The sequence below is a fragment of the Haliotis rufescens genome, unplaced genomic scaffold (assembly GCF_023055435.1).
Source record: "Haliotis rufescens isolate VD_foot unplaced genomic scaffold, xgHalRufe1.0.p SCAF_5, whole genome shotgun sequence".
In the NCBI taxonomy this organism is placed as follows: domain Eukaryota; kingdom Metazoa; phylum Mollusca; class Gastropoda; order Lepetellida; family Haliotidae; genus Haliotis; species Haliotis rufescens.
In genome coordinates this window covers 1860468-1882317 of record NW_025964223.1, presented here as the reverse complement: position 1 = coordinate 1882317, position 21850 = coordinate 1860468, and the positions used below count along the sequence as shown (strand labels likewise).

Sequence of the window (21850 nt, the reverse complement as noted above, 5' to 3'; positions counted from 1 at the left end):
TTGGATGTTAATCTTAGCATCGTGCCATTTGAAATCAGGTTCAGAACAAAGGTACGGTGGAGAATGGGTCCAGGTGTCCATGACAACAGAATAGAGACATGATACACTTGACTCTAGAGGATGGACCTTTCTGTGGTTCTTAGAGGCCCATCTTGCCACTCCAGCCAACCTCTATTTCTGCTATAGCTTTGCGGTTAGACAATTTACATTTATTTACATACAAGGAGTAATAGAACTTAGAAGTAATTGTCTATGCTCCACAGAGAAAGCCTATTTTTTTTTGGCGGGGGGGGGGGGGGGGGGGCCGAAATTTGGGTCCTGTGAGAATCTGAGACATTGTGTCTGTTTAATTAAAGTAATTACCAGATTGACATCAATCATTAAATTTGAGTTTGCAGATAAACCAAGTGGGTGCTGAATGACCTAACATGGCTTAAAACAGTCAAACTGTCCTGTACAGAAGCCTTTTAGGGCCATTTCTTTTCCCTTGAAGTTTAAATTTCAAGACACATGGATGAAATTTCAAGATACATATTAAGTTGAAATTTCAAGATAATGATCTTCAAATTTTAAGATTATAATAAGAACTTTCAACACATGTTTCTTTTAACATAGAATCTTGAAATTTCAAGAAAAATAGAAAAAACCAAGTGGCCCAAAAAGGCCTCAATAGGTAGTTCCCATTTAATTCTTCAAGATGTTCAAACTAAATGCTATTCCTCAACATGTTGGCAGTTGCTACCTATTAGCTAGTGCATCCCACTGCCACATCCCATGCACCCAGTCATAAATAACACAGTCTATTCACACTGTACAGTACGTACACAAATAACACAGTCTTTTCACATTGTACAGTATGTACACACGGACCTCCACCTTCAAGGAAGCTACCACCTCCTGTCTACCCATGACGAGAAGTGACGCTATTATCAATGAGTTCAAGTTGATTACAACACTACAATAACAATATTACATTTAATTTCTATATGGTTCAACATAAGTAAAATTCCATATCAAGCACATGGGTAATAATTATTTCACGCACCGTACATACAGCATTGTTGATGGAATACAAACACCATTGTCACTCTAACACTGACAGCCTTGATATATGACCTCACAATAGGAATGACATCACAGCATATGAGCATTCCCTCTTCTCCAGGCATCCCCCATACCACGTAATTTGTCTTGGCATCCACTTTAAGAACTCTTGTGAGTGAGTGAGTTGGGTTTATCATCCCAAACTGGCTCCCACAGGAGATATCGCTTGGATTAGATCAAGCGATATCTACACTGTAGATATCGCTGCAATGAAATTACATCACCAATGCTTAGCAGACCATTGTGATGTCACCGGTTACCATGACATCACAATCAAATGACATCACTAATGGCTCTGCTACTGATTTTTACACTGAAAACACTGCTAATTACTGTCTACAAATTGAAAAAGTTGAAACAATGATGTTGGATTATAAATAAAATCTCACCCTCGTGTCTTTTGATATCAAATATATCAACACTCGTTGATAAAAGTGGCAAAAATCCTCGTCTAGCCTCTTTTATCAACTCGTGTTGATACATTTGATATCAAAGACACTCAGGTGAGATTCTCTATTTAACGCCGCTTTTAACATTATTCCAGTTATATCACGGCGTGTCAGCTTAATGTGGGAGGAAAGCCCGAAGTTATGCAGGTCTCGGACGTTTACCACTTCGGTGAAACCCACGAGCACGGGTATGGTGCTGACAAACCTTGAAACATAATCGGGACGAACCAGGATTCGAACCCACAATCATAGGTGCAAGGGTCGCAACTCTGCACATCGAATCGCGGCGCTTTAGACAACTGGCCCCCACTTTTGACATGAAATCTACCGTATAGTGATACCATGACATTTACAATGAAAAATTCAAAATCTCATGAAACCAGCACCATCTGATATATTCACACTGAGGTAAACATCCTTTTCAATAGAAGAGATAAATGTCCAAGGAATAGAAGACCACGTCAGTAAATGTCATTGTCATCCTCTGTCAGTGTCTTCCCACTGCCCTAACCAACATTAAACAAGACTGCCCGGTGTATAATTGCTGTACAGTGTGCTACAATGACAACAACACATTAGCACTAGCCCACTAGCCTGAGCCAGTTTTGTAAGTAAAAGGTATCAAAAGGGCTGGTAGAATTACAAACTTGTTGGAGAATGTTTCTATATGTTATCATGTTTCATGAAACACACCTTCATCAACACTGTTTTAAGGTCAATTGCTTGAGAATCCAAATTGACACTTTTCTCCATGTTCAGCAGGTGCCCCTTTCCGTGGCGATTGACCTGACAAAGGTACAAGGTTACTGATGAGCTAGTCCTTATGATGACGTACACAGGAAAATAGTCCACAATTTTGTCATTTCTACCTAAAAACACTTCAGCGCTCGATGTTTGGCTGCAGGACCAGTGCCAGCAGGCAACACTCCCACAGATGAAGCTAATATGTTGCACATACAATCCACCAAAGGATTGTATTGAATCTATCAGTAGGTGCCCCTTTCTTATGTCAGAGTTTGGCGTTGAAGAGAGGTGGAAGCCTATAGCTGTGTGTATGATGCACCATTAGGAATGAACAGCAGATGCCCCTTTCACTTGCAAGATTTGGATGTTCCCTGGCCAGAGGTGGAAGCATATAGCTGATGATCTTGTCCAAATTTCCCATTAGGAATGTTCATACAACTATCAGCAGGTGCCCCTTTCATCTTCCTTCAACCAGTGTGTGATCAGTGAGAGGTGGAAGCATATAGCTGATGATCTCGCCTACAATTCCCCATTAGGAATGTTCATACAACTATGAGCAGGTGCCCCTTTCATCTTCCTTCACCAGAGTGTGATCAACCAGAGATGGAGGCTTGATGATGAAATGAGCATGTCAATACCACCACTAAAATCAATTCAAGACAGTCCGGGCAGGTGACCCACAGATGTTGCCTGCCCATCTTCAAAGTAACCTGCCCACATTCACACATTATAAGTATTGAAAAATCAAGAAAAATAGAAAACAAATCATGTCTTGATTCAGTTGAAAAATGCACTTTAGAATTTACGAGGAGTTATGATATAACTGAATATGTAAGTAGTCTTAAAATTATCTGTCAGACATTTGTCAGGTGGAGGAAAATTTCATGCAGCCCAACAGGAAAGTTAGCAGCCACGGGCAGGTGGGCAGGCAGTTATTTTGGACACATATGTTATCTATGTCCATCTCTCTGCATATATTGTCCAATATGGTTTGTACCAGACCATTTGATGGTGACTTTCTCTGATCTGTACTGTGAACTATGTGTATTGGGTGCTTGTATCTCGTCCATGCACTGCCCTTCTCATAATGATGTCTTGTCCAATACTTGGCTAAACCTCCTGTTCCTGTACTGATGCTTATAGAGGCAAGAGTGGTGTCAGCAGGAACTGGTTTTCCTGTGTTTTCATTGATAGTGTCACAATTGGTTTGGTATCTCATGCTGGTTTTAGACGTTGTCCCGAGTTGATGACTGATCTTGACACTGTTGCCTTGTCGAAGTTACGTTATGCAGTCAGAAATTGGCCTGGTATCTCATGCTGTTTTTAGACGTAGTCCCGAGTTGATTACCGATGTTGACTTGTTGAAGTTACGTTATGCAGTCAGAAATTGGCGTGGCTGTCCTATTGTTCATGATGACACATCGTGGACTCAGAACTTGGCCTGATTGGCTCTCTGTTTACTGACAGACCAGAGGGGAGCGGCAGTGACCTGGGGAACGCGCTCCACGGTGACGTGCTCGTCCTGGTTGTCTCCCCCTGATTGGTAGTGCCCCAGCAGCTGCTGAATGGCCTGCTCCTCGATCTGCAACAATGGTGTACAACGTGAAAATACATTGCCTACACTTTAAGCCCCTTACAGTGAGGAATGTCAATATATACATATATATAAACAAAAATTTCAATATTCATTTCCATGTACTCGTAATGTATATAACACTAACTCTAGATGTACATGATGCATAAGTAAGTGTTGCTTTAAGCCGCATCAGCAATATTCCAGCTATTCGGGGGTACGTGATGCACAAAGCCATACAAAAAAACAACACTTCGATTTGTTTTCAAGTTGTAAATGATAAACATGGCTGTAAGATACATTTGGTGTAGGCTTTTTCCTCTGAGACTACGGCTTGCTGTGGCTTGCAATACAGGGCAGCACAGAATGTACATCAGACCCGTGAAGATCCGGGGTTGAATAGGTTTTCAGCAACCCATGCTTGACGTAAAAGGCGACTATGCTTGTCGTAAAAGGCGACTAACGGGATTGGGTGGTTAGGCTCGCTGACTTGGTTGATACATGTCATCGATCCCAATTGCATGGATCGATCCGCATGATATCAATCACTGGATTGTCTGGTCCAGACTCGATTATTTACAGACCGCCGTCATATAGCTGGAATATTTCTGACTGGGCGTTAAACAACAAACCAACCAACCAACCAACAGAAGGTACATCAAACCCTATTTCCCTCACGATAAACCAACAATTTCCACTGCTCAAGTAACAGGGGTGATGTGCAAACATTATAACTACCTGTATTAGATTAAGTGGCTTCTTGCTGGCATAGTCCAAGGTCTTCTTCCTCGCCTGCTCATCCCGTAAGATGTCCGAGAAGCTGGATGCAGGGGGACTGTTGGCCACGGTCGTCACCCAGGGGTTGGTGGGCGTGGCCGGCATGGCTACTGGTTCGGACTGGCTTGAGGGGCGCGATCGAGGTGCATTTCGGGTCGGCAGTCCCCAGCTGCAAAGTGTGTTTTTATACAACAGTGAAAAACACAACTTGTTAATAAAATAAAATACTTGCTCCTTTAAGTTTGAACAAATTAACGAGCAGAGAACATGAACATGAACAATTGACATTTAGTGTAAAACAGAAATCAGTGATGTTAGTAAACAAGTTCAACATCAACAGTAACTCACCTCATGTGTTCTCTTGACGAAGCAGGTTTGCTTGGCGCAGATGCAGGTTTGGTAGTTGTCTTGATGGTGATTGTGTTGTTACTGTCACCCTGCGGCACCTTGTCTTCCAACAGCAGGTCTCGAAACGACTTCACCACTTTGCTCACAGACCCCCTATAACACATTCAGGAAACACACATCACTGACCCCTACAGGACAACATAACACATTCAGGAAACACACATCACTGACCCCTACGGGAAAACACAAGACATTCAGGAAACACACATCACTGACCCCTACAGGAAAACACAAGACATTCAGGAAACACACATCACTGACCCCTACGGGAAAACACAAGACATTCAGGAAACACACATCACTGACCCCGACAGGACAACACAAGACAGTCAGGAAACACACATCACTGACCCCTACAGGACAACACAAGACATTCAGGAAACACACATCACTGACCCCTACGGGAAAACACAAGACATTCAGGAAACACACATCACTGACCCCTACAGGACAACACAAGACAGTCAGGAAACACACATCACCGACCCCTACAGGACAACACAAGACATTCAGGAAACACACATCACTGACCCCTACGGGAAAACACAAGACATTCAGGAAACACACATCACTGACCCCTACGTGAAAACACAAGACATTCAGGAAACACACATCACTGACCCCTACAGGACAACTTAACACATTCAGGAAACACACATCACTGACCCCTACAGGAAAACACAAGACATTCAGGAAACACACATCACTGACCCCTACGGGAAAACACAAGACATTCAGGAAACACACATCACTGACCCCAACAGGACAACACAAGACATTCAGGAAACACACATCACCGACCCCTACAGGACAACACAAGATATTCAGGAAACACACATCACTGACCCCTACAGGACAACACAGGACATTCAGGAAATACACATCACCGACCCCTACAGGACAACACAAGATATTCAGGAAACACACATCACTGACCCCTACAGGACAACACAAAACATCCAGGAAACACACATCACCGACCCCTACAGGACAACACAAGACAGTCAGGAAACACACATCACCGACCCCTACAGGACAACACAAGACAGTCAGGAAACACACATCACCGACCCCTACATGACAACACAAGACAGTCAGGAAACACACATCACTGACCCCTACAGGACAACACAAGACATTCAGGAAACACACATCACCGACCCCTACAGGACCCAAACCAAGCAGATCCCGGATAAGGGATGATTTCGATGAAATTCCCTCATAACCACAATAACATATCGGATCTACCAAAAGAAGCCTGTGCATCACATATTTCTTTCACAAACAATATATGCCCTTTTCACAAAAAACAATCTGGCATCTTACCATGGACATGTAGATTGTTTGGCTGGTGCTGGTGATGTTGGTGATGTTACAGATGCTGCCTGTTTCTGCGCTGCAGCGTCCTGCGCAGCTTTGTTCTGCTGCTTCTTGACCTCCTTCCACGACACCTTCCCCCCAGGGGCCCTGAAGCAGAACACCATTCTCATCACACACATTCTCATTACACACATGCTTGTAGCTAGGTGCGAAACAATACATCGAGAGTTTTCATGCGACGATACAATACACAATACATTTTCTTCTGTATCGATACGCTACAAATAAAATACATTTGCTAAAAGAAATTAACTACTACTCGTAAAATGACACCCTGCATTTTTGTCAGTCAAATATCACGAAATGTGTTGTAATTAGGGTTTCAAGTTCACTGCTAATAACAGCCACTACGACCATGTATCAATATGAAGCTTTACGTTTTGAACGTGCTCTGAAATATTTCTAGGCAACAAGTATCTAATATGCGTATCACAATACATATCATATCGTCACAAATATATTGTGATACTTATTGTATCATGACCTAGCTGTGTCGTTCCACCCCTAGTTGAAGCAATATTTAAAGACATAAGAACAATACTGACATCAATACTGTCAGCCTCTGTATATGGTTTTCAATATAGAAATAATTACTTCCTTCCAGCTCATCAAAACAGATTATTACGGTCATGTGATCATGCTCCTGGTGAGCTTAAATGGGGTTTCATGTCATGTTCAAGATTATTGCACTTATGTAGAGTGAGTGAGTGAGTGAGTGAGTGAGTGAGTGAGTGAGTGAGTGAGTGAGTGAGTGAGTGAGTGAGTGAGTGAGTGCATAGTTTTATGCCGCTTTTAGCAATATTTCAGCATTATTATGTCTGGGGACACCAGTAATCAGCCTCACACATTATACCTATGTCGGGAATCAAATCCGGGTCTTTGGCATGACAAGCGAACGCTTTCACCACTTAGGTACTGGACCGCCACACACTAAAATAGAGACTTGCATGGACCACAGTGATAGCCTCCTGAGATACCATGCCACAGACTAGCATGGATACAATACTCAGACGTAGTACACTGAATCCAAGCCAATCGGTCCTTGCTTTACACCCTACAATGAAGAGCGCCAGGCAGGGAGACAATTACCACAACTTAACGTCTGTTGCTATGACGTGGTCAGGGATGGAACCACCAACCTATCGCTCTCCTGGCAGACGCTTTATCCCCCAGACAGCAGTGACCATCCTACTGCTTAACAAAGGTTGTGCATCCTGACTGGGATGATTTGAAAGATAGTAAACATTTGAACAATTGTCAAAGCAGATTGTTAACTTGAAGCAACATGTCACAGCTGCAATGATGAGTTTTTTGTTTGTTCGTTTGTTGTTTGACACTGCACATGGCAATATTCCAGCTAAATGATGGTGGTCTGAAAATAATCAAGTCTGAACCAGACAATCCAGTGATTGACATCATGAACATCGAGCTACGCAATTGGGATCGATGACATGCATCAACCAAGTCAGCAAGCCTGACCACCTGATCCCGTAAATTGCCTCTTATGACAAGCATAGTCACCTTTTACAGCAAGCACGGGTTGCTGAAGACCTATTCTACCCCGGATCTGATGAGTGCAATAGGTGGCTGTCAAAGTCGTGGAGAGGTCCAGAGACTGAGCATCCTTCTTTGTGAATACATTCTATCTCTGTTGAGGGCTTGTTGCCAGACACAGGCTGGACTCAGTGATGGTGAGGTGTGGTGAAATGGGGTTAACATCGCGTCCAAGATTATTGCACTTAAATGTCGACGTGCATGCACATGAGTGTGTGTGTGTGTAGCTGCTTCTATTCCGGACTGATGCCAATTTATAGTGCTAGCCCACTGACATACAATGCCGCAGATAATACCCACTCAGACATAGTGTACTGACTCTGAGCTGAACAGTCCTTGTTTTAGCCCCTTAATGCAAAGCGCAGACAGGGTAACAACAAGGACCATCTTTTAACGTCTTTTGGTATGATGCGGCCGCTCTCAGGGCAGACGCTCTACCACAAGATCACGGAGGCGGTGTGGACTCATGAGGCGATGACACTCACCTCTTCTCTGTACTGTGGCTGATCCTCGCTTTCTGCTGACTCATGATGTCCCGGAGACTGACCCCACCCGGGGGGCTCTGGGGTGAGGGCAGTGACTCTGGGGGTGGGGGGGAACCTGCTCCCCAGATTCCCCTTGGAGAAGAGGGGCTGCTGTACCCCCAGGGGTTTTCTTTCCCCCTCCCTGGCACTGGGATAGTAGCACTAGGAGTGGGGCAATGCTGATCTGTTGGTTTCACCTGAAGACAAAGAACATATTCTTTAAAAAAATGCTTCTACAGTGAGACCTTGATTATTCAAACACTAGTTCTACCTGTAACATTATGTAATTTTTATTGACACTTTAGTCTCACTTTAGTCTCGATACAGACATTCCACTTTTCATTACTACAACTGACTTTACCACTTCAACGAATCCCATGAATATGGGCAGCTGCTGACAAACTAAGAATCAACAGGATGAACCATAGGATTCTGGCATGCCTAAGGGAGGCAACTCTGTACAGAAAAGATCCTGATTCCTGAAACAACGGGTCCCCCATATGATCCCCAGTGGTGTTGGCTTGGCTTGGCTTGGCTTGGTGAGGTGAGGTGAGGTGAGGATTGGTGAGGTGAGGTGAGGTGAGGTGAGGTGGTGAGGTGAGGTGAGGATTGGTGAGGTGAGGATTGGTGAGGTGAGGTGAGGTGGTCTATACATAAGGCCATGGAGGTGATCTCCAGACAGATGCTCTATACACTTGGCCACAGAGGCGGACTCCGGGGAGATGCTCTATACAATAGGAGATGGAGGTGGTCTCCAGGCAGATGCTCTATACACTAGGGCATGGATGTGGTCTCCAGGCAGATGCTCTATACACTAGGGCATGGAGGTGGTCTCCGGGGAGATGCTCGATACACTAGGGCATGGAGGTGGTCTCCGGGGAGATGCCCTATACACTACGACATGGAGGTGGTCTCCAGGCAGATGCTCAATACACTAGGACATGGATGTTGTCTCCAGGCAGATGCTCTATGCACTTGGCCACAGAGGCGGACTCCGGGGAGATGCTCTATACAATAGGAGATGGAGGTGGTCTCCAGGCAGATGCTCTATACACTAGGACATGGAGGTGGTCTCCAGGCAGATGCTCTATACACTAGGACATGGAAGTGGTCTCCAGGCAGATGCTCTATACACTAGGACATGGAGGTGGTCTCCAGGCAGATGCTCTATACACTAGGGCATGGATGTGGTCTCCAGGCAGATGCTCTATACACTAGGACATGGAGGTGGTCTCTGGGGAGATGCTCTATACAATAGGACATGGAGGTGGTCTCCGGGGAGATGCTCTATACACTAGGACATGGAGGTGGTCTCCAGTCACATGCTCTATACACTAAGACATGGAGGTGGTCTCCGGGCAGATGCTCTATACACTAGGACATGGAGGTGGTCTCTGGGGAGATGCTCTATACACTAGGACATGGAGGTGGTCTCCGAGGAGATGCTCTATACACTAGGACAGCGAGGTGGTCTCTGAGGAGATGCTCTATACACTAGGACATGGAGGTGGTCTCCAGACAGATGCTCTATACACTAGGACAGGGAGGTGGTCTCCAGACAGATGCTCTATACACTAGGACAGGGAGGTGGTCTCCGGGCAGATGCTCTATACACTAGGACATGGAGGTGGTCTCCAGACAGATGCTCTATACACTAGGACATGGAGGTGGTCTCCGGGGAGATGCTCTATTCACTAGGACATGGAGGTGGTCTCCAGGCGGATGCTCTATATACTAGGCCACAGAGGCGATCTCCGAGCACCTGATCTATGCACAAGGCCACAGAGGCAGACAACTGTTCATGTCTTTACCTTTAGGTGTAATATGTTTTGATATGATTGCGGGGGGGCATGCGGACATCAAAATCTATTTTTGATTCTCAAACTGTTGGGCATGTCATTGGATGTCAGTGATGACAGAAGATGTACATGCAGTCAGTGACATAAGTTCATTTGACTTTCTGTCAGGTGCACAGAATTACATGCAACTAAAAAATCTTTACGTCTCTACTATGCTTTACTTACTGGTGTAGCTTCTGGTGTTTTCTCCTCGGGATGTTCCTGTTCTTCCTCATCCCGTTCTTCCTCCACACTTATATCTGAGCTGATGGAGACGTGTCGGTCTCCGCGAGAGGGAACTTCACCTGGTCTGCCCTTGTCTGTCTCATCACTCGTGCTCTTGGTTCGACTGCGTCTTTTCTTGGGCTTGTGTTTCTTTGACGAAACATCGTGGCTGGGCTTGTCCTCCTCATCCTGGTACTTGGCTGCCAGGGACTCCAGGTAGTCTCTCTCTGGAGCACCGCTGTACGGAGTTATCAGTCTTCTACACATACATGACAGCTGTGGAGAAGGTTGGAAATAAGTTGGAAATGTGTTGGAAATACGTTGGCAATAAGTTGGTAATATGTTGGAAATAAGTTGGAAATGTTGGAAATGAGTTGCAAATAGGTTGGAAATGACAAGGAAAAAAGTTGGAAATATGTTGGCAATAGGTTGGAAATATTGGAAATGAGCTGCTAATAGGTTGGAATGACTAGGAAAAAAGTTGGAAATAAGTTGGAAATGAATTGGAAATAAGTTGGAAATATGTTAGAAAAAAGTTGGAAACGAGTTGGAAGATATGCCACCCGAAACAACGATCATAGGTTTCTGCAGCTTTCCTTGCATCACTCAGTGATATTTCAGCTCTATATGGCAGCCAGTAAAAAGTCAAGTCTGGACACACAAACCAGTGATTCATATAATGATGAATGTCCTATGCCGTTGGTACAAGTCATCCAGCCTGATGACCCGAACTACTCGGTCACCGCCTCGTACAACACATGGGACCACAGTGACCATGGGAGATGTTTCTGGTCTCACCTTGTCTCGGTAGTACTCCTTCAGCTCCACCATCGTGTCCCCACTCAGCACATCCAGATACCTGCACAGCAGCCACAGCAGCAGCAGCAGCAGCAGGAGCAGCAGGAGCAGCAACAACAGCAGCAGCAGGTGCAGCAACAACAGCAACAGAAGGTGCAGCAGCAGTAAGAAGAAGCAAAGAATGAATACCAAGGTCTTGAGGCAATTTGACAAGACAGGTTGCTGAGTAGAGTGAAACAGATTTTGAATTTTATACTGTGAATGACACACAGAATGAAAGCTACTGGTGTAAGATTTTTCTATTTCCATTCACTACTAGACTACCAATCATTTTTACATACTAATTATCAATTCTTAAATAATAATCCTTTCCTAACTGTTTATGGATTTTTAAACGTAAAATCTGGTGTGCACACTTCTTGTAAATTAGTTACACAGTTACACAGTATACATACTGTTTTTAATGTTTATACCTCCATAAACGAAAAAAATATCGAAGTCTTTTCTTTAATTCAATATTTTATAGTTAATAGGGTTATAGTTTAACATTTTTCTTGTTTTTTTCCACAAACACATCAACCATGTCAAAATTTAATTGTAGTTATCAATGTTCTAACGATGTAGTGTGATGGTTAATAAATCATACATGACAGAGGAGAAAGAAGTGTGAACAACTAACCTTCCTTCCAGGAGAGCTGCCAAGTTAAGAGAGATAAACTGCTGACATGTCGCCCTCAGCTGCGTGGCGTTGTACATGGATGCAAACTCCAGGATCTCACCAACGTTGCGGAATGTTACTGCAACAACACACAGCCACATGGCTTCATTTGTTTTCTTTTGTTTAACGCTGCACTCAACAACATCCCAGCAATATGATGGGGGCCTGTAAATAATTAAGCCTGGACCAGACAAACCAGTGATCAATATGGTGAGCAACAACCCATGCTGTTGAGGTACGATGACACACAATAAACCCAGTCACAAAGCCTGAGCAATCGACCCATTTGTCACCTCTTACATCATAGTGCTACGATGGTTGTAAGTCTATATTAGTGAGTGAGTGAGTTTAACGCCGCTTTTAACAGTATTCCAGTTATATCGCGGCGTGTAAGTTTAATGTGGGAGGATAGCCCAAAGTGATGCAGGTCTCAGACGTTAACCATTTCGGTGAAACCCACGAGCACGGGTATGGTGCTGACAAACCTAGAAACATAATCGGGGCGAACCAGGATTCGAACCCACAATCATAGGTTTCTGGCGTGTCCAAGGGACGCAACTCTGCACAGCGAATCGCGGCGCCTTAGACGACTGGGCCACCCATGCACCCCGTAAGTCTATATTAAAGTATACAATCATTATAGTGCTACGAATGTAAAAAGTCTGTATTAAAGTATGGCAGTACCGATCATCATAGTGCTACGATTTCAAAAAGTCTATATTAAAGTATAGGAGTTACAATCATTATAGTGTTATGATTGTCATAAGTCTATGATAAAGAGTAGGCGTTACAATCATCATAACGCTATGATTGTCATAATGCAACCTCGAAAACTTTAACACGGGGTATTCCGACTATAGATACAGGCTTAATGACTGAATCCATACAATCTAGACCATCTATTAGCCATTCCAGAATGTTCTTTTGTTCATGTTTCAAATTTTTTATCAAGAATTTGTCAAAATATGTTTCGAAGCTTAGTTGCCAATTTGAAATTAGTGCCGTAAAGCACGAGAAAGCTGCCTTCTGATTGGCTAATGTCAACTTCTTGTCAGTCATTTAATTGGTCGGTCAAAGTTTGTGCAATGTCAGTCTGACGTGACCCATAATGGGATGTCCTCAGATCTTTGTTTAGCAGTAGCGAGAACTAAGATCTGATTGTAATGAGATTGGTCTAAGTTAAGGTATGAGAGTTGGATCACCTCAGCGCAAAGATCATTTTGTACAACGGCAGCCAGCAGCCTTGCCAGTAACAGTGATGCACTTCCACAGTGATGCACTTACTGAGATTGGCCAGGGACACCTCACACATTTCCTTGAGTCGCACGGCCAGGAGCTGGTCCGCCACCACCAGCACATTGCACAACAGCTCCACCTTCTGGCAGTCTGTAACAGTGATCAGTAATGGGACATCAAGACTACTTCATGAGGTGTTGCTCGGGAAATACACAGATTGTCACACTTGCTTCATGGACAGAGTGAGTGAGTGAGTGAGTGAGTGAGTGGGTGGGTGGGTGGGTGGGTGAGTGAGTGAGTGAGTGAGTGAGTGAGTGAGTGAGTGAGTGAGTGAGTGAGTGAGTGAGTGACAGTGATTTAACGCCACTTTTTCCAGTTATAACGCGGCGTGTCAGCTTAATGTGGGAGGAAAGCCTGAGATGATGCAGGTCTCAGACGTTTACCACTTCGGTGAAACCCACGAGCACGGGTATGGTGCTGACAAACCTTGAAACATAATCGGGGCGAACCAGGATTCAAATCCACAATCATAGGTTTCGGCATGCCCAAGGGACACAACTCTGCACAGAGAATCGTGGCGCCTTAGACGACTTGGCCACCCGTGCTCCCACTACTCAATCTACTGTATAGTGATACCATGACATTTACACCCGTGGCCCCCTCATGCACACAGACTGGCACATGCACAACAACAAATCTGTATACTAGCCACAGTTAATGACGCCCATAAGATGTCAACAATAAAGACTGTGACTTCATTACATTATGTCAACATGGAGAATATTTATACACATGCTTCATATCGACCTTATTTTATCTCATCATTAGGGAATCAAAAATATATTTAACCTTCATTTCGCTTGTGGAACACTGACAGTACTTAAGACAATACACACCTGTAACGACCTGAGACTCGTCACTGTACAGGTAGTCCAGGAGGATGGACAGCACATCTCCAGGCACCGGCAGTGTCAGGGAGGTCGTGTCTGATGTCTGAAAAATACACAAGCCAACATTATTTTTATTTGAAAGTCAAAACTAAAATTTAGTAAGTTGAAGCAGGTTGAACCCGCCCCTCCCCTCACCTGTACCCAACCCGCCCCCTTCCTCCCCTCACCTGTTCCCACCCCTCCCCCTTCCTCCCCTCATCTGTACCCGGCCCCTCCCCTCACCTGTACCCGACCCGACCCTCACCTGTACCCGCCCCTCCCCCTTCCTCCCCTCACCTGTACCCGACCCTCACCTCACCTGTACCCGCCCCTCCCCCTTCCTCCCCTCACCTGTACCAGACCCTCCACTCACCTGTACCCTACCCGCCCCCTTCCTCCCCTCACCTGTACCCGACCCTCTCCCTTCCTCCCTTCACCTGTACCCGACCCTCCCCCTTCCTTCCCTTCACCTGTACCCGACCCTCCCCCTTCCTTCCCTCACCTGTACCCGACCCTCCCCTCACCTGTACCCGACCCTCCCCCTTCCCCTCACCTCCATCTGGCCCCTCCCCCACCCCCATCCCCTCACCTCCATCCAGCCACAGCCCAGCATGCTGTGGAAGTACTCCAGTCTGGCCACCAGCACACACTTGTGACACTGTATCATCGTGCCGTCCTCTGCCTCGATACTCACATCACACAGCTCAGGGCTGAAACATCACACAACAATGAAACACCTTATGTATAACTGAAGCAGAATATGAACAATGTCACACTCCTTATAGATGATACTGCCAGTTCCTGTGCCCCCCACACTGAGTCAACCTTCTGCATGTTCGACCAAAGAGTCCCCCTGCATGGAGACATTACTTCTCTGTATCCTTACATCGAGGTTTCAGGGTTCCAGATAGCCATCGGCCACCGGCCACCGGTCACAGACCAATAAAATTTCAATTTGACAGATGGTTCATTTAAGCTGAAGGACTTTTGACCGATAGAAAGGCTAAGCCAGGTGTCACACATTTCATCATATCATGATAAAAAAGTAAGTACAAGGAGTGTTCATTAAAGATTTCCCCTAAACCACTTAGGGTTATCATATTTGGTTGAAATTTCACATGTGTAATGATACATGTATCTATCGGTTATGTCTGAATTTGCAGCACCGAACTATTAATCTTACCACTTTTACAGGTGTTATGATCGAGTAGGGTGTGACAATGGAGCCAGTAGAATACTGAGCAGTGATTAGGTTTTTATATTTGAAAGGTCGCACACCAAAAGAAACTTTCGATGAAATGAAAGCAACTTATGGGGAAGATGCCCCATCATATGACGTTGTTAAACACTGGCATCGCCAGTTCAAGTGCGGTCGGACATCTGTGGAAACAGCTGCCATTCCTGGTCACCCCCATTCAGCCATTGATGAGGACACTATCCATCAAGTGGAGACCGCCATTTTGGCAGACCGACATATAACTGTTCGCCAGTTAGCACAAGATGTCAAGATCAGTGTAGGGTCTGTGGAATCATCCATGACAATTTGAACATGCATAAGGTGTCTGTACGATGGATTCCTAGGTTGCTCACACCTTTCCAAAAGCAGGAACGAGTCAATTGCTCAAAGGATCTTTTGGACGTGTGCCAAAAAAAACAGGCAAACTTTTTTTGACAGACTTATCACACAGGATGAAACATGGATCCATCACTATGATCCTGAGACTAAAGTTCAGTCGATGCAATGGAAGCATGTGGAGTCACCACCCCTAAAGAAGGCACGTGTCAAACCCTCTGCAGGCAAGGTCATGCTCACGGTGTTTTGGGACCAGCACGGAGTAGTGATGATGGATTTCTTGGCAAAGGGTACCACAATTACAGGAGCTTATTATGCTTCACTGCTGCGGAAATTGCGGGACGCTATCAAGCTTAAGAGGCATGGCATGCTGACCAAGGGTGTCCGTCTCCTGCACGACAATGCTCCAGTACACAACTCTCATGTTGCCCAGACAGAAGCGCGGTCCTGTGGCTATGAAATCCTTCCACATCCTCCTTACTCACCTGACCTTGCACCATCTGACTTCCACCTCTTTCCAACCATGAAGTCATTTTTGAAGGGAAAACATTTCACAGAAGATAAAACACTGATTTCTGAAGACAATTCCTGGTTTGAGACGCAAAATGAGGGCTTTTACAAGCGAGGTCTCCATAGTTGCATAAAACGATGATAGAAGTAGTGGTTCCTGTGTGGAGAAAGACTAATACCTATGCCAAGTGGGTCAGGGGAAATCTTTAATGAACACCCCTCGTAGTAAGGATTGACAGTACCATTTTTAATCACTAATGACATGCTCTCATTAAGTTTTGTGTCATTCTGAGAATGTACGGTACAAATATTGTCCTGTTATCGATCAGAGTTTTCATCGTGATGCCTTTCATGACACAATGATATTATCCTTTGATCACAGGTTTTCGGACAGCATGTTTTCTATCGTTATTGCTCATGGCACAACAAGTTGTGTGGAGAAATTGTAAGTACTCAGATGATCGCTTGTTTTTAAGAAGTATTTTATAAGTGAGTGAGAAGGTTTACAGTTGTTCAAGAGGGGCGGTCGGGTAGCCTAGTGGTTAAAGCGTTCGCTCGTCACGCCGAAGACCCGGGTTCGATTCCCGACATGGGTACAATGTGTGAAGCCCATTTCTGGTGTCCCCCGCTGGAATATTGCTAAAAGCGGCGTAAAACCAAACTCACTCACTCACTCACAGTTGTTCAAGTGATTAGCGAGAAAACTACGAATGTTTCTTAAGCTTCCATAAACCCCTAAAACAAGGATAAATGTAGCACTATTGTCTTATGTTTGAAATGTTGTCTTGTTTTTTCAACAAAAGGTAAGTAAGTACAAGGTAAGTTTTTTTCAACATGCTTCAACATGGGATATGGGTCAGACATTGCACGCTTGTGACAGTTGTCTGGGGGATGGAGGGGTGAGGTTTATGGCAGTTTTGCTTCCAAACCAAGGGTGTGAGAAAGCTATGCCCGATTTTTTAAAAGTACTGACTTAACTTTGAAAGTTTACTGCAGTAACCCACACTGACAGATGCACAGAGGCTGCCTTAATTTGTAAACATGCTGTTTGAACAAATACATTTTCCAGCAATTTAATATTTTTTGGTTTACAGTCATGTCCATGGACTTATTACATATCCTGGGTCCAAGTCATTGACCTACACACAACCTATTGTGTCAAAATCACTGGGTCTTCAAATTCATTCACCACTGAATTGCTAACTCACAGTTTCCTGCGGTCAAACTTGACCTTTGGTGGCGAGAGGAACTTCCCGGCAGACTGCACACAGCCATTGAGGTACTTGACCGCATCTAGCCTGAAACAACAAGCTGCCTTCACAACAGGTCATTTGTTGTTTGTTTGTTTGTTTGTATTCCAGCTTTATGACAGCGGTCTGTAAATAATCAAGTCTAGACCAGACAATCCAGTGATTGACATCATGAGAATCGATCCACACAATTGGGATACAATGACATGCATCTGTCACCAGTCACCGGTTTCAATTTGACAGATTGTTCGTTTATTTCTCATAACTTCCCGGCAGACTGCACACAGCCATTGAGGTACTTGACCGCATCTAGCCTGAAACAACAAGCTGCCTTCACAACAGGTCATTTGTTGTTTGTTTGTTTGTTTGTATTCCAGCTTTATGACAGCGGTCTGTAAATAATCAAGTCTAGACCAGACAATCCAGTGATTGACATCATGAGAATCGATCCACACAATTGGGATACAGTGACATGCATCAAACAAAAGCAGTTAGCCTGACCGCCTGACCACCTGATCCCGTTAGTCGCCTCTTACGACAAGCATAGCAGCCTTTTACGGCAAACATGGGTTGCTGAAGACGTATTCTAACCCGGATCTCCATGGGTCACAGTTCATTTGTGTGTTTGTTAGTATTCTCTGACATGGAAGGTTCCAAGAAGGTATCTGTAACTCAGGATTTCATAAATATCTGAAGGAATGTTAATTCATTATTGAACTCACCTCTTGGAAAGCCCTTTGACACCCAGTTCCTTGGCAACATCTTGTAAATATCGGACAGGGTTCTTCGCAGTATTGTGAGGGTCGGCATTCTCCTTCTGGACCGATTTCTTCTTCTTTTGATGAACTTCATAGGCAGACATTTTGGACAGATTTTCAGAAATAAGTAGATCTGAGTTATCTTTCTGTAGGTCAGCATCACCTTGACCTTTTTCTTGACCTTCACCTTTGACAATAACTGGGCTGAACTTAGTTCCAACTTTAAGTAGGTCACAGGTGTCATTGTAGATGTATTGAAGGACTTGTTCCATGATCTCCGGGGGAACAGACGGAATGTGAATGACAGGCTCCTCATCAGGGAATTCTTCATCGGTTTTTGTCAGACTAGCTACTTTGTTGCGAAGAAAGTCACACTTTGAGACGAGGATGTACTTGTGACATGGCCACCTGTGATTCCCTGCCTGCAAACAGGAAGTGAGTGAGTGACTTCATGTATACTTTGTTTGTTTGTTTAATGGCACACTCAGAAACATTCCATCTAAATAATCGAGTCTGGACCAGACAATCCAGTGATTAACATCATGACCATTGATCTATGCAATTGATGCAATTGCATAAACCAAGTCAGCGAGTTTGACCACCCGATCCCTTAAGTCACTTTTTACGAAAAGCATAGTCGCCTCTTACGGCAAGCATGGGTTGCTGAAGACCTATTCTGACCTTGACCTTTAAAGGTCGACATCAAGGACAGCATCATCGTGGTGGTCACAGTACCTGCACAGTGACGTCATGTATAGCATCATATTCGTCAGCTTCCTCCCTCAGTCGCTGGAAGTCCGAAGACATCTCTGAGTCACTGATGGACGGAATGTCGGACAGACTGCAACAGACAAGATCATGGCCCTCTGACCATCAACGCTTCACAGGTTTGTGTACACTTCATCCCTCCATCACCCATCACCTATGAATAGCCTCGGATCCTATTGCACCAGCCAGCCATGCCCCACCCCACCTGTTGGCCTGTCAGCCATGCCCCACCCCACCTGTTGGCCTGTCAGCCATGCCCCACCCCCTCAGTTGACCTACCAGCCATGCCCTATCCCCTGTTGACCTACCAGCCATGCCCTATCCCCTGTTGACCTACAACCTGTGCCCTATCCCGTTGACCTACCAGCCGTGCCCTATCCCGTTGACCTACCAGCCATGCCCTATCCCCTGTTGACCTACCACCCATGCCCTATCCCGTTGACCTACCACCTGTGCCCTATCCCGTTGACCTACCAGCCGTGCCCTATCCCGTTGACCTACCAGCCATGCCCTATCCCCTGTTGACCTACCACCTGTGCCCTATCCCCTGTTGACCTACCACCCGTGCCCTAGCCCCTGTTGACCTACCAGCCGTGCCCTACCCCCTGTTGACCTACCAGCAATGCCCTATCCCGTTGACCTATCCCGTTGACCTACCACCCATGCCCTATCCCCTGTTGACCTACCAGCCGTGCACTATCCCCTGTTGACCTACCACCCATGTCCTACCCTCCCTGTTGACCTACCAACCGTGCCCTATCCCCTGTTGACCTACCAGCCGTGTGGCAGAGCTTGCAGCACCATCAGGTTGTTGTTGCGGCGGTCGGCGGAGATCTTGGTGGCTCGGTGCATGTTGGGGATCCTCTTGACCGGCACTATCTCCACCTCATCCTTCAGCATCAGGTCGATCAGAGTCGGCTTCTCAAAGTCATCAGTCATTTCTGAAAACATTTAGTTAGGAGTTGATTTCAGCAATATTCCAGCAATATTATAGCAGGTGACACCAGAAATGAGCTTGGCACACTCTAGCCCCGAGGGGACTTGGTTGCTGGCCTCTTGGATGAGGAAACTCTTTAAACATTAGGCTCCTCCAGCTCGCCATGACAGATTGAAATGAATGCAGAGTGATAGTCTGCAGCCTTCGAAATTCACGCTAGTGCACGAGCCCGAGACTACTAAATTGTGTGGAGGACAAGTAACAATCCAATGATGACCTCATTGCCTTGTAGTTGCATTTGAGGGCTTCAGGCCTGAACCAATGCTCAATGCTTCAATTTTGCTACAATTTGGAACTGAGGAAAACCGACAGAAAAACAGAAACATTGTAAAAAATTTGACTTGTTCAAGCAATCAGGCCACAACCTCTGAGAACTTTTTACGCTAGTCCTCTGGACTAGTCTAAAATTGGAATTCTAGAAAATAAGAAGTGAAGTACCAGGAGTGCAGACTTAATTATTCCACATTTTCACTTAAGTGGCAATTGTGAAGGTTGCAGAGCTTCCATGTGAGGGTATTACTGCAGCCATACATCCTCAGTGCATATAGCAATATTTGATCTTTTAACCATTGGGCTACCTCGCCATTCCAGCAAAGCACCAACACCTACAACAATGACTTACTCTTGTGTGGGACCACCTCCTTCTGTGGCAGGTGTTTCCTTTCCGGCCAGTAGCCCATGAACCCCTCCCCGGCCTCGGTGATGAAGGCTACGGTCGCGTCACTGCACACAACATCAACAACAAACAGCTGTCGCTTGATGGACCACTGACAGCGGCGAAGTGTGGGGCTGGACTCCCGCCAGATAAACACCTGTCAACAGAGTGTTACATCTACACAGTATTCCAATGACAATACCGATACAAGGTACATAGATAAGCTGTTCTTGTGTTGGAGGGGTATTTGTTATATTTGTCATGTGGTAACAAGAATTTCAAAATGATCTACCTTGAGAAAAAAGTACATTTTCCTTACAACAATCAAGGATATCATAGACAAAAACTTAAAAAAAGTAAAATAATTTTATTGTCTTCTTTCTCATTTGCTCATGAACTCATTTAGAGTATTTCACCTTTCAATAAATCCATTGTTATACATGCATGTTCTTCTTTCCTGAGGAGAAAGACACATTTTCTCTATTGCTGAGTGAGTGAGTGAGTGAGTTTTATGCTGTTTTTACCTTGACGTGGGAGGGAAGTATGAACGGATGCAGGCCCTAGGCAGTTATCTCTATTGTGAAACCACTCGATACAGTGCTGACAACCTAGAAGCATCTGGCATTCAAACCTACAATCACAGGTTTCTTGCATGCCAAATGCCAGCTACTCAGCTGCACCTGAGAAAACAGTAACAACCTAAGCCCCAATTTCTGAAATTTTGAATTGATAATTGTTTGAACAATGCTTCAGCTGATAATGACAAACTACATTAGACACTTTGTTAATACAAAGACATCTGGCTCATGGTGTTTCATTGCCAACCTGGCTGGACACAGAAAGAGGTTCATAGCCTACCTGGCTGGACACAGAAAGAGGTTCATTGTCTACCTAGCTGGACACAGCAAGAGGTTCATTGCCTACCTAGCTGGACACAGCAAGAGGTTCATTGCCTACCTAGCTGGACACAGCAAGAGGTTCATTGCCTACCTGGCTGGATACAGAAAGAGGTTCATAGCCTACCTGGCTGGACACAGAAAGAGGTTCATTGCCTACCTGGCTGGACACAGAAAGAGGTTCAT

General features: G+C 45.0%; 1 protein-coding gene across 1 annotated transcript in view; it reads right to left on the bottom strand.

The window, feature by feature from the left end:
- Window positions 1–2848: 2848 nt before the first annotated feature.
- The window catches only part of LOC124115316 (inhibitor of Bruton tyrosine kinase-like), a 36547-nt gene continuing 17545 nt past the window's right edge, over window positions 2849–21850 (bottom strand). Inside the window, exons 11-26 of the mRNA XM_048383961.1 lie at window positions 20736–20925; window positions 19892–20057; window positions 19084–19189; window positions 18313–18770; window positions 17549–17638; window positions 14847–14967; window positions 14225–14321; window positions 13377–13478; window positions 12054–12171; window positions 11375–11435; window positions 10538–10852; window positions 8475–8710; window positions 6382–6522; window positions 4996–5148; window positions 4609–4816; window positions 2849–3879 (exon numbers count right to left, since the gene is read on the bottom strand). Coding sequence (XP_048239918.1) covers window positions 3727–3879; window positions 4609–4816; window positions 4996–5148; window positions 6382–6522; window positions 8475–8710; window positions 10538–10852; window positions 11375–11435; window positions 12054–12171; window positions 13377–13478; window positions 14225–14321; window positions 14847–14967; window positions 17549–17638; window positions 18313–18770; window positions 19084–19189; window positions 19892–20057; window positions 20736–20925 — 2715 coding nt within the window. The 3' untranslated portion in view covers window positions 2849–3726. The remainder of the gene's footprint in view (window positions 3880–4608; window positions 4817–4995; window positions 5149–6381; window positions 6523–8474; window positions 8711–10537; window positions 10853–11374; window positions 11436–12053; window positions 12172–13376; window positions 13479–14224; window positions 14322–14846; window positions 14968–17548; window positions 17639–18312; window positions 18771–19083; window positions 19190–19891; window positions 20058–20735; window positions 20926–21850) is intronic.